Raw genomic sequence first — 13,592 nt, 5'->3', positions numbered from 1 at the left:
GAGCAGGAATTAAGCCTTAAATCAAGTATTGATTTGACAGACTTTTCACCAGATGCTAAGCTCTGTTGCTGACAAATAATAAGAATTTACAGTGATAATTTAGGTTGATAATCTATTTCTAAATTACAGTGGAAAGACAAGTAGGTTAATGTAATGACCGATTTGGACCATAGATTTTAATTCAGCTTCAAATTTGTTGGGTTTTTTTTTTGAGACTTCGCAGGTTGAAACGTTTTTTAAATAGCTAAAATGAGCTGTGCATTGATTTCAGGCAGGAAGAGGAACGTGGCCGAGTGTACAATTACATGAACGCTGTAGAGAGAGACTTGGCAGCTCTGAGGCAGGGAATGGGCCTGAGCCGCAGATCATCCACCTCCTCCGAGCCCACCCCCACTGTGAAAACACTCATCAAGTCCTTTGACAGCGCCTCCCAAGGTGGGTGAACAGCCAGGGCAGGGCTGGACCAGCTCTCCCTTCTGCAGGTATGCACATAGTCCCTTCTGCTGGTTTAGCTGAATCAAAGGTGAGTTATTTCCCACTGTCGTGGCCTGTAGGTGATGGCTGACACAAACCAACCCAAACTGGGCTGCAGAACAGATTGTTCTCTGCAGTTCAGTGCGAGCATCCCTTTTTGTCTTGCCTTTATTTTTTTCTTTATTGTCGCATTGCCAGTGACTCATATGCTGGGTGCTTTGATTCAGTGCTCCTGTATATGAGAAATACATAAACACATATGACACACATAATTATAGCTGGCAGCACAGCTGATTTCAGCCTGATTATTAAAATGTGAACTTAATGTACCAAATTAAGCATTCTAAAAGCCAGGTAGTAGCTAGAGCTGAGTTTATCTCTTTTAATAACTTGTATTCTTATGCTGAGAGCACTGATTAAAGTTAAAATTAAGATCCAGCCAATAGCACCTATTAAAAGATATAGGGAATATTTTCTGACATGAGAGGGGTCTCACTGTTGAGACAACAGACTTTACTATAATTCTGATTGTGTGCTGTTATTCTTCTCTTTAGATGAGCAGAATAAGGAATCCAAGTAGTTATCCTGAAATGAGAAACACTGGGTTTTTACCTTTTGACTGCATATAGGACCTTGAATTGATTAAAATATTTCCCTTGCCAGGTCTTTGGGTTTTGAATTTCATGCACAATAATGTCTCTGTGAGTCTTTGATGTAAAAAAGCTTGGTCTGAAGTAGGCTAAGTTGCCAGAGAGACTTACAGACTGCACTATGCACAGCAAAGCTACTTGTAATTGCTTATAACCTGAAAGTTTAAGACATAGAAGCATCTCCATGTTTTTGGAGGTTCTGTAAATGATTCTATTTCCATGCTTGTTCTCCTTGTTCATAGGTATTTACAGTTTTTTACTTTTCCACTGTTAGTTTAGAATGGTTTTTTAGAGTGTTATTGGAAGAAGGTGCTTTCTTGCCAGAGTTAGTCTGGTAAAATGATAAATCCCCTCTTCCTTCTTTTGAATCTTTGATTTCAAGCTAATATCTGCCTCCTTCCTCAGCATTCATGTCTAATCAGGCTGTTAAATAATTAGATGACTGATTCACCAATTTAGAATTTGTCTGGTTTTGTACATTTCTAAACATGTTACTCGTTTAATCCCAAAATTTAAACTATATAATATCTACTACTTGTGGACTTTGATTAGAAACTAGAAAGGAGAAGCAGGTGATATAGGTTATCTTTCTTGTCTCACTGGCAGAGCCAGGAGCCTGCTGCTATCTCTTTAATTATCTGGAGATCAGAGAACTAGTAATGCCAGCATTTACATCTGCCAAGGTAATAGTATCCTGCACCTTAGCCTTGTCCACCCCCAGTAAACTTATGCTTTTACTGTGGATGATAGACAGAAAATGAATGTAATTGCAGAGGAGTAAATGTGTAGGCATACTTTCAAATGACTTTTCAGTCAGTTACTAATTGAAATTCTGAAAGATGTGATCTGGTAAAACTTGTAATGTGAAGTACAAGGTGAGGGTTGGCTATAGCAGTCTCCTGTTTCACTGCAAAACAGTGCCATGCTCACAATGGCTTTCTTTCTGTGTTCCCATTAGTTCCAAGCCCTGCTGCTGCCACAATTCCTCGCACTCCCCTGAGCCCAAGTCCCATGAAAACTCCCCCAGCTGCTGCTGTATCCCCTATGCAGGTAGGTGTTTTATGACAGCATTTAATCCTTCTTTGTGAAGAAGAGTATGTGAAACTACAGGTGGTAACATACAAATATTGGCTGACTTTGTGGGGAAATAACGATAAAATGTTGCCTTAAGTAGGTAATTACTAAAATGTTCAGTCTAACAAAAGAGTCACTGAGAACCACGTTGAAATATAAGATTTGTCATATTTTGGAAGCTCTTGTTAGATATTCCCAACCATTGCTATTCCTGTGCTACTGAAAATCAGGAGAGGAAAACTGTATCTGCATTCCTTAGTTTTAGAGTTGCTGTTTGTCAGTTGTTAGTCCTGTGCCTGGCATGGAAACAGCAGTAATTCCCTTGGGGCAGTGGGCTGAGATCTGTGCAGAATCTGTCAGCAATCATCAGTATAAATGTATCCCATGTTGCTTGGCCTTTCCATATAGGCCTGACTCAAGAGGAATTAAATAATTGTGAATTTGTTATCTTGGTTCCTTCTGTACTGACAGAGTTTGGCCAGTGGGTGGTTGTGCTGTGTATTTTGTCCTGTCCCCTCAGAAGCTCTGTCCACTTGCTGGGCTGCTGCAGGAGCCTGGGGGCACTGAGGTGGCATCATCAGGACTCTGATGTTCAGCTTCATAGATTGTTGCTGGTTTTATTATCTCACTGGCTGTGTCAAGTAAGATTTTGGCAAAAGCCAAAAAATTTAAGGAAAAGGTAGATGGGACCAGGTTTATAAAGAAAAATCAAAGAATGTACTATGTGTTTTGCTCCTTTAATATCAGTAATTCTCCTGTTGCCTTCAAGATATTGCTAACCATAAGTTTCAAAACTTGATTTTTACTGTAGGTCAGTGTAATGTTTTGGTAATAAATTCTCTCTGTGTGAACTGAGGACTCTATATCCATACTAGCTCTTAATCTTTAAGGAACAGTACCTGGAAGAGATTGACTATTCTCCTGTGCTCAGACCAGTGCAGGTTTTATTCATTTAAGAGTGAATTTCATGAAACAAATAGGTAGCCTCAAAGCAAAGAGAAAGAATTAAATGGTTTTTTTTTTTGGAAGAGCTTCTGCTACTTCTCGTGGTTCAGTCACTCTTGACAGCAGTTTTCTAAATTAGTTAAATGTGAAATGTTCTCTGACAGATGCTTTGTTCCTATTGATCTGTCTTTATATTTCTGTTTATTTCTGTGCTCTTGGAGGAGGAGGCAGACTTAATCTCATGTTCTAAAGGGCTAAACCAGAGCTTTGGCAGATAGAAGACCTTTCAATGAAGCCTAAGGCTTGGTTTCACTTTATTTACCTGTAAATTAACCATGAACCAAAGTAATCTCTCAGAATCCTGCAAACCTGCACAGGTTTGCAGCCCTTGTTTGATGATCTCGATCTGCCAGGATTACTCGAATTTTGAATTCACCTTCTGCTATAGAACCAAGTCATTAACAGCTGGGTACTCATTAGTGGGAAGCATTGCCTGAAAAACAAGGGAGAGGGTGTGTAAATGGAAACAGCTCCTATTGTCTTTTTGAAGTTAGATGGATTTCTTGAAAGTGTTTGTAATTACTGAGAAGGCAACCAGATTTTGTGACCTCAGTTAAGTAAATTGCATTTAAAGAATATTTTCTCAAGAAAATATTTTCTCAAGAGAGAAGGGGCTCAGGTTCAAACTGATGTTCATCATCTCTTCCTTTTCTTTGTTTTCATGTTACTACCTTGTTTTCTGCTGTTGCGTTCTATGCATTTTTTTTAACAATTTTTTGTCTGTGTTTCTACTCTCTTGCAATTGTAAAGCAAGATTATGCAAAATAATCACTATAAGCTCCCACCTTACAGAAGTCATCCAAGGTTTAAGGTCTTGGGGAAAGGTGGAAGGGCTGATTTCTGTATGGGTGTTGAATTGCTTATTATCATTTATCTCAGTTGTTTTTAAATGCTGTCACAGGGGAAATATTTACACGGGCACCTGCGGAGAAAGTGGCACAATTTTGATACTATGATGAGGTGGATTGGTTGCAAAAAAGATTCTCCAAGTGCAGATGCATCAACATGTGCTTTGTCTTTGTGTTGGACTGCCATGAATTTCCTCAGTCTTGAAGAGGTTTTGTTTGCTTGGTATGTTTTTCTTTACAGTAATATGTGTATGTACAAGGAGGTACATTCTTGGATATATTTTGCAGCTGAAAACAAACAGACAAAACCCCTTCTGGCTTCAGGTCCAAGCCTGCAGTGGAACATAGCTGTGTTTTACTATGGCTCTTAGCAGTACTGCAAAACAATTTAGGGAGAGAGGTATGAAGAGAATGCTCTTCAGAATGTGCAAACAGCCCTGCTGGGTTAGCTCAGAGCTTAGCTGGTCTGGAATGCCACCGAGTGACCAAAGCAGATGCCTAGGGAGGAATATGAGGACAAGGGAGTTTATCTCCTGCTTTCCCTGGCTACGTTTTTTGTTTCATAGCTGGAGAACTCTTAAAGCAGAGGTGGTTTCAGATTTACTGGGCACCACTCCTGGTTTGCTTTAAGTATATAAACTTCCAGCTCCAAGCAATTTAGTGTCAAGGAATTCCATATCTTAACTAGTTAATATGTGGAAACCTGTTTGTTCTGAAATGTGTAGGTGCACCGACATGAAGGTCGTACTGAAGTGCAGAGTGATCGGGAATAGGTACCTGGATAGTGGTTGAAGGTCATGTTTCCTTCCAGAGCTGACAAGAGACACAGGGATGAAGAGTCAGAAGCAAAATATTTGGAGTTGAAGGGACTAGTTCATCCTGCCACAGTTCTTTCTCAGACTGGAAGTGTCTCCCGAGACTTGTGCTCTGCTGCTAACACATCGATGATGGCAGGTGGAGCTGGATAAGCATTAGTGGGTTCGTTTTCCTCTAGTCTGCAGGGTGTTAGTCATTGTGTTACTTGTGGGAGCTTTAAGATCTGTAATAAGGAACTAACAGGAGTGCAAGTGAGTCCTGTCTGCAGTGTCAACAGGAGCAAAGAGGCAAATGGTTTTGTAACAAAGAGACAAGACCAATATGCAGCGAGTTATCAGTTGAGTAATACAGCCACTTTCTGACAATACCCATAAAGGATGTTTGGTTTAAAGTGATATCCAGAAGCTGAGAAAGTGATAAAGGTGTGTGTTTAAGCAGCTCTGCATATACCTTTGTTTCCTGGCTGAAGCTCTGTACTCCCCTGTCGCTGTACTGACAGTCCCAAAGCTGACCAAAATGAGATATTTTTCTTTTAACCTCATTATCTAACTGTTGTCGCTGTTTCCTGGGGTGGGGGCATGCAGTGAAATGGCCTCAATTTGAGACCTTGTCCTATACTTAGGAAATGTCCTTTTTTTTTTTTTAAGAAGGTGACAGGAACTTTAAAGACAGTGTAGGTTTGAGATACCAGCTCTTAGGGGAAGCTGTTGTGGGCATTTCTGTGCGTGGCTCACTAGCACAGTCGCTTTCATCTGGAATTTAAAGGTATAATCTTTGTAGTGTATGTGCAGGACATTTAATATATGAAATGATGAAACTCTTCGTTCTGTATGTTGGCAGTTATTTTCTACATTTGATTTCTAGCACAAAACCATAACTAGTTCGACTCGAAATGATGGATAAGTAGCCCTGTAATCCTGCCTGTGCTACAGGATCCTACAAAGTATATACTGTTAACTTAACAATTTTGGATTTCTCTGTCCTGCCTACATAATTTGGCATGAGAAACATCTGACCTTTAGTATTTTATGAAGATAAGACTCATTTAACCTTCTCATCTAATCTTGGGCCAGATGGAAAGCTGAAGGAGTTTTCAGGATAAACATATTAGTGGACTGATTATGATTAAATATTGGAATCTAATAGAACAGGGTGTATAAAGAGTGAACTGTAATTTGCAATAGGCTCTTTGCAATGATTAATTTAAAATAATTGTGGACAATCCTCCAAGAGTCTTCAGCAACTGAGCCTGAGTTTCAGTAACTGTAAGGGTAATTACTGCATTGTACAGTTCACTTATGTGAGACTAAAATGCTTATTTGAGTCCTGTTCAGTGCTTACTAAATTGTGTGTGTGAGTCTTAACACAGTTGTGAGCATGTACATGCACTGTAAGGTGCTAGAAGCCATGGATTGCTAAATATTTTACATAAAGCTTGAAAAGAAAATATTCAATTCATAGCTGGTTTAGAGCAGAACAGAAATTAAAGTGATCTGAGAAGAAAACAAATATACTTGAATTTTATCACATATCTGACAAATACTAAACAAATTGTCTCTCACCAGTTGTTCCCAGAGCATCTCAGTTAAGTAGGTGGGGAACAGAAGCTCTTGACATTCTGAATAAAGCCTGAAAAAATTTTTTTCAGTAGGGTTTTTCTTAGCAAAGGGTACTTTGTGTCACTGTACCCAATACACCGTTCTCCCATCTTTCCAGGAAAAAGCACAAAGCTCTAAAGGTTTATATTAATAACACAAATCAAGCACTAAAACCTTGGCTATATATAGGGGGTTTTATTAGTTTAAATAAACACATCTAGTTTAATCAGAACAGGTTTGCTCAAACAAAATACAAAAGAAGGTGAACATTATTACAAAAACTGTGCGAGAATTCATAACCTTAATTTGCAACGTTGGTCTGAGGAACAGGTTTCAATTTAGAGAAATAAATGTTACAATATCAAGTCATAGTGTGTGTATGTATATTCAGATTGGCAAAAGCATTTTTAAAGGTTTCTCTATTTTTTTAGTTCTTTTGAATTAGTACTTAATGTAATATCTGAGTGTCTAAAACTGATTCTGATGTTCCAAATTATGTTTGACACAAGTGCTTTTCCATTTCAGAGGCATTCTATAAGTGGGCCAATCTCAGCTTCGAAACCCCTTGCTACCCTGACAGACAAAAGACCAAGCTATGCAGAAATTCCTGTTCAAGGTATTGATTCAAGTTCATTCCAACTTTGTTTTTAGCTATGCTATTAATACTTTGTTTGTGTTTTTTTTAAATCGTTTAGTATCCAAAGCCATTACCATGTTATATCCTTTTTGTTATCAAAATATCTTCCCAGTATCTTAGAATATCTCGTGTTCAAGTTCTTATTACTTGTTTCTTCACATGTGGTTGCATAACATGAGGGTGCTTTTTTTTTTTAATTTTCTACAAAACCATGTTTGCATGCTGATAACTTGGCATTAGTCTGTCAGTTTTTAGTGTGTGCATAAACTAAGATCACTTGTAAAATCAAGATAAGATAATCTCAGGGACATGTGTGCAGCTGTCTTCCAGATATTAAAAATACCCACCTGGGGTTACATTATTTATTGTGTGGTTGAGGGTTTTTTCACCCCCCAAAATGAAACGAGGATGATGGCTGGCATTGCATTGCATGTGAATAGTAAAATATAAACCTATTATTGAATCTTCGGGAGCCAGATGAAAAATTGAATGGAATTGAGTGTTGATTTATCTATTTCCCAATATTTCCCTGTTCTGTGAACTTTGTTTTGTCTCTCAAAACGCTGCTCACAATGTGCTCTTCCTGTGAGAATGAATGGCTATCATGTGTTGGGTGTAGCTCTCTGATTTATGCCTGCTTTAGGGTTTTTTTGTGTGTAGATGTTTCTCAAGATAATCCCCATATGACTCCAGGCTGAATATTTCCTCTCAATTTGGTATTCCTGAGGTCTGATGTTTTGTAAAGGCTTGGGTTTTTTTTTTCTTTGGTAGCACTTCATAATAGTCTGTATGTGCCAGATTTCCTTCTTGCTTTTGTTGAATCCATATTGAGGTTATTTGTACAATGCAGCTGCAGTTTTAATTTTAGAAACTTCGATATTTTTAGGAATATTGAAATGCCTTTCCAAGAAGATAATTCAGGATTCTTTAATTGTTTCAGAGTTCATGGGTAGACATAAGCTTAAACACAAAGTGAGTGGTATGTTTTACATGGCTCTTGTGTTTCCCTTAGAGCCAGTGAATGCAGGAGCAGGACTGGGTTCCAGTAGTGACTGTGCCAGACAGAATTCCTGTTTACAGCCAGAGAGATGTATTTTTAATGTGTTTCTGTAGCAAAGTATGTTTCTTATGTCACGTTCTCAGTTAATAAATGGGGTTTCACTTTTTTTCCATCCTTGTTCTTAATTTCCATGGGGTTTAATATTCAAATTACCACCTTCTAAGAGTTTTTTCTTAGGAATATGTAAACCTTTTGTTTGCAGTTTAAAGGTTTACATGAAGGAATATTTCATAATAGGAAATAGTTTTGATTTGCTGCTACAGAAAATGAATTTTGTGGTAGACTTTTTACTCATTGGCAGGAGGCAGAGCTAATCTTTCCATACAGTTTGTGAAGGCACCTCTTGGGCTCCACTGCATGGAGGAGGCAAGGAAAAAAATGTGTGGCTTCATTTAATAATAAAATAATAAAAAGCCCCCACAAAACCCCAACCCAATAAACCAGAGGGGGAAAAAAAAAAAATCACCTGAGGGACAAAGCAATCTGCTTTACCAGTACACATTGTTGAATATTGAATATTTGTGGCCATGTGCTAAATGGGGCTTCCTTTCTTAGCCTTTTGGTTTAACAATCCATTTTTTATAGACCAGGGGAAGTGGGTTAGCAAGAAGCCTTAGGGAACAAGGATTAAGAAGCTCATGCTGTGTTCATGGTGCACTTCATTGGTAATGAGCAATTTTAGGCCTTCCCTTTGTTACAGATAAAATCAATTGCTCTCACTAAAACAGCCAAACTCGGGCACTGGTGGACAATGTCCCTGACTCAGAGCTAAATGTCTGACATTGCACTGGAATCCTCAGCAATGATGTTCTCTCTTCTTTTGCTTTGTCCAGAACATCTGTTGAGAACATCCTCTACCAGCCGACCGGCGTCCTTGCCAAGAGTACCTGCTATGGAAAGTGCCAAAGCTATTTCTGGTAATACCACGTTTTTTAGATGATTATTAAACTAAGGAACTCTCATTTCAACACTGTACTTACAGATCTACTTTATTTTGCCAAGAGAGAACGTTGATCAAACTCTTGTCAAAAAAACCCCCTATTTGGATATTTGGAGTAATTTATTTTTCAGTGTTCACGTTTTCTGTTGAAGTATTTTTGGGGAAAGAAACTGAAATCTAGTGGTAAAATAACATTCTATTTTATTACTTCAAGTGAAACTGAAGAGATTTTTTTTTTTCCTAATTGTTTGTCAAGTGTTCTTAGTGTTGCTATGCAGACTTCCACCAACGTGTCAGATGGACAACCGTGAACCATGCATGGAAGAATTGACTTCTATGTCATTTTTCCTTGTGTTACAAATAATTTTGGTGTATAAGATATGTGTGAAGGAAGAAACTCTTTCTGACTGTTGCTTTTTACTGCTTGGATGTAGGATTTTTTGGGTTGAGTGAGGCAGAGAAGCATTATTATCCTTTTCTAATTAAGCAGTTCTGTTTTTGTTTGTGGAAAGAATTATTGTCAATGGCTTAAAACAGGAGGATTATTCTCTTTAAGTGACAAATGCATTATTATCCATTATCTAATGCATAAAAATGTTTTCACTTATTACCTGGTAGTAGCAAAACTTCTACCCATTCTGTAGGACAAAAGAATGTTTGCAGTGAATCACTTTAAATGAGTCCATTTTGTGACTGGCATAACCTACAAATATTCTTCAGCATTGCCAGTGGTGGTTGCTGCACATTTGATGTTAACTTTGGATTTAAAAAACAATAGACTTGCTAAGTACAAGTTTATGTAGAGTGTTAGTTTACTATCAGGCTGTATAAACTGATACCTCAGTATCAGCAGGGGCTTCTACAAAACAAATCTTTATAAATTATAACACAAAGAGGGTGATAATATAAAATGGTATTTTGTATAAACCAAGCAGAATTAATTTGAGAGAAATATTTTTTAAAAAACACCTACCTTTGAGTAAATGTTTACAAGAAGATGTGTTTTAGATAGTTTTTATTTGTCCTAAAATCACAAACTTCTTGTGTCTATTACTTATAAATTGATGTACTTGCCCCCAGGTCATTAGAAAATCATTTATGTGGAGAGTTGCATCTTTGATTTGCACAAACATAAACAATGGTGATTATTTAGGTATAAAGGCAAACCTCCTACTTTTAACTGGAAACTTTTCCACATAGAGAACATGTCACCATTCCAGATTTGGTTTTACAGAGTACAATGCTTGTGCTTTCATTTGAAAGAAAAATCGTTTCCTTTGATAAAATGAAGCAAGCTCTGTGGAATGTGGCTGAATGGACTCAAGTCAATGCTTGATATACTTAATGATATTTAGTGATGTCCAGAAATCACATGCATGCCAATTCTTCATTAAAATTAAAGGGAAATAAACCAGATGCCATCTCTAAACTGTTTGGGGTTTCTTTTTTCTAAACTGCTTGAAGCTTCGCTGTGTATCTGCATGGACTAGAGAAAAAGAAATGTTTTGGTGTTAAAATTCCTTCTCATTCATTAAATCCTTCAAATGGAAGTAGTGATACTCCATTAAGATACATTCATCAGATTTTCTTTGCTTCAAGATACAGGCTTGACTATAAATGTTGGTAGGGCAGTCTAAATCCTTGGTATTTCTGAAGTGCAAAGTACCAAGAAAAATGCTGAAACCTGGTGTTGGATATAGGTTCTTATGCTTGATTTCTGAACTAATGCTTGTTTAAGAGCACGAATAAGTTTTTGCAAGTTTTTCTGCAAATGATAAATCTGATAAATATAAAGAGTTAAATAAATATATGGGCCTTTCCCCCCTTAGTCTCTCGAAGAAGTAGCGAAGAAATCAAGCGGGATATCAGTGCCCCCGACGGAGCATCTCCAGCGTCTCTCATGGCAATGGGCACCACCTCACCACAGCTGTCCCTCTCTTCTTCTCCTACAGCATCAGTCACCCCTACAACCAGAAGTCGAATAAGGTAAAAAATCCTTTATTGGGGCAAATTCCATATCTGTCTGCACACATCTGGTGTACAGTATTGGTGCTGAGACTGCAGACCTTACTGCTCCCCAGATCTTCACTAATCTCTAAGAGCTTCAGAAAGATTTTTCTGCAGCTCAGTATTTGTTTTAAAAGTTAGGCTTTTTAGAATGTATAAGTTAATACCAAAACTTTATGCTCCACTAGAAAACCAAGCTAAGTCATGTCAGTAAATAATAATACCAGTTCAAAATACCATGAAGGCCAAGTCAAGAAGTGAGCTTACAGCATGTAGAGCAGATCATCAGAGTGTCTTGGGCCCAGGGAAACCACATGATAGACCTTCTGTAATCCCAGCTGAAGACAAAAAGCAGCAACATGCCTAAATCTTAGTCCCAGACACTGGCAACTCTTCTAAATAGCCATGAGTGAACGGGCCTGGGTTATTTGTCCCACAGATGGAATCAGTGCAAGTCTGAGTAACAAATGGCCAGACAACCTCCTTTGGTTAGTAAGACAAAAAGATAAGTCTGTGATAAATTTAAAACTTTTTGTATCTGCTGTGCTATCAGTCAGAGAACTTCAAAGTGTTTAATCCCCGTGGTATCCAAGTGAGGTATGTCCTTAGCCCTGCTTCAGAGATTGGGAATCTGGCAGACAAAGGTTAAGTGACTTGCTCCAGACCATTTCTCACAGAGCTTCCTGACAAAGCTTTTGTACAGCAGAAATGTGAAACCCTTAATGTTCAGAGACACTTGCAATATTTAATAACTACAGCATAAAATTCTGAAGTTATTTAAGCTGTGGGTGCTGTTGAAAGGGATTTCCCTGAAATCAGCTGAGACAGGCCTCAGTGCTGCCCTCCTTTCACTGTGCAGAAATTTAATTGAGTTTGGATCTGTGGGTTCTTTACTAGCAACAATTAATGCTGTGTGTGCTAGCACCTAAATTTAACCATAAATAAATAAAAAACCAGGACTAATACATCTGTGCATGGACTTTGAACTGGTAACGTATCGAGTTGCATTGATGGCAGCCTGCAGACTGTGGCAAATCCATGACATTTCAGTGTGAAATTGTACAGTTATAATTTTGAAATCATTACTGTGCAGCCCAACCACTTCCTGCAATGCTCAGTACTACAGGAGACTTCCTGGGCTTTGCAGCAGTGGGGGTGTGGTGATGAGCGTAGTCTTTAAAGCCACCCTCAGAATGTCACTGCTGGACTTCAGTTTATGTGACCAGCTTTCTCTGTTTTCCCTTACTTTTTCCTAGAAGTTGCTGTAAAATGCACAGTTATTGCTGTACTTCACTAAAACAAATACTTGCAGTTTACTGTTCCCTGTTCTGGTTAAGACTTTGTTAGCTCTTTGATTTGGATTATAGTTGAGCTAATATACTAACATGTAAGATTTATATGTCAAACCATTTCTCATTGTCTCCATACAACTTAATGCTAATTTATTTTCTTCAGCAGTGTTTTCATAACTGTGAGAACCTGATATAAACCATGTGCTCTTACTGGAATTTGAGAACAGGCTGTACAGCTCCCTCATGGCTAAACAGTATGTTTAGCGTAAAGAGAGAGGGAGCTTTTCATTTGAGTTCTTATGTTGTCCCAAATCTCTGTCCTTAAGTTTTCATAGTGTTGCATAATCCTCATTATAGATTGAATATGCAATCCCATTGTTATTTGTTTCAATTACCAATGGAGAAAATACACCAGTTGTTGAAATCTGTACTGATTTAAGAACTGAAGACTTTTGTGAGGCATCATTCTAGCTGTGGGGTGCCTGTGGAGTTTAGATACAGTGACCTATTCAGATAATGTATTTATTTCAGATTTAAAGTGACTTCCTTGTTGTGTTAAATCTCTGAGATGGGCATTTGGGTTCAAAGGCTCATAGTGCCTTTCTGCATCAAAGATAGGAGTTACTGTTTCCTGTTTATTGTTCTGCTGTGCATATATTTTCACAGACACTTCAGCTGTTACCTAAGCAACTTTGAGATCTTGCCATCTGTATGTCAGTGAAGACTGGCCAAGCAAATTGCAATACATGTACTTAAGATTAGTGCCTGAGAACATTTCCTTGTCTGTTGGGACATGTTGTCTTCTTTTATGCTTTGAGCAACAGATGCTGATCCATGGAACAGTCTCTGGTGTTCTGTTTGAAGCACACATGCAGGAAGGAATCCACATTCCCTGGATGCTTTCTTTTCCCTTAGCAGGACCTGGAGAATTGCTACCTGTACATCTGCAGCAGAGTGCACTGGTGATATTCTGTATTTCCACATTCCACTCCTTTTTCCAGTCACCAGATGGGTTGTAAAGAATGAAAGTTGAAGATATGAGAGTGAATATATACAATCTCTGTCTTTTTGGAAGTAGGCAGAAAGAGTAACTTAGGGTATCATCTCTGTGGTTGTTGTAACAATCTTGTTTACATCTGCATAGAATTCTTTAAAAATGTCAGATGGGGAAGTCTTTGCAGTATAGGTTCA

The 13,592-nt window shown here is 38.1% G+C and overlaps 1 protein-coding gene across 1 annotated transcript in view; it reads left to right on the top strand.

Annotated features, from left to right (window-relative positions):
* The window catches only part of SPECC1L (sperm antigen with calponin homology and coiled-coil domains 1 like), a 56,770-nt gene that overhangs the window by 21,997 nt on the left and 21,181 nt on the right, over nucleotides 1-13,592 (top strand). The window contains exons 6-10 of the mRNA XM_017813944.1: nucleotides 272-435; nucleotides 2,083-2,174; nucleotides 6,991-7,081; nucleotides 8,996-9,079; nucleotides 10,932-11,088. Of these exons, the coding sequence (XP_017669433.1) occupies nucleotides 272-435; nucleotides 2,083-2,174; nucleotides 6,991-7,081; nucleotides 8,996-9,079; nucleotides 10,932-11,088 (588 nt within the window). The remainder of the gene's footprint in view (nucleotides 1-271; nucleotides 436-2,082; nucleotides 2,175-6,990; nucleotides 7,082-8,995; nucleotides 9,080-10,931; nucleotides 11,089-13,592) is intronic.

Source organism: Lepidothrix coronata, unplaced genomic scaffold, assembly GCF_001604755.1.
Source record: "Lepidothrix coronata isolate B3197 unplaced genomic scaffold, Lepidothrix_coronata-1.0 Scaffold44, whole genome shotgun sequence".
NCBI lineage: Eukaryota > Metazoa > Chordata > Aves > Passeriformes > Pipridae > Lepidothrix > Lepidothrix coronata.
The sequence above is the reverse complement of the archived record's forward strand: the minus strand, read 5'-3'. Positions and strand labels throughout refer to the sequence as shown.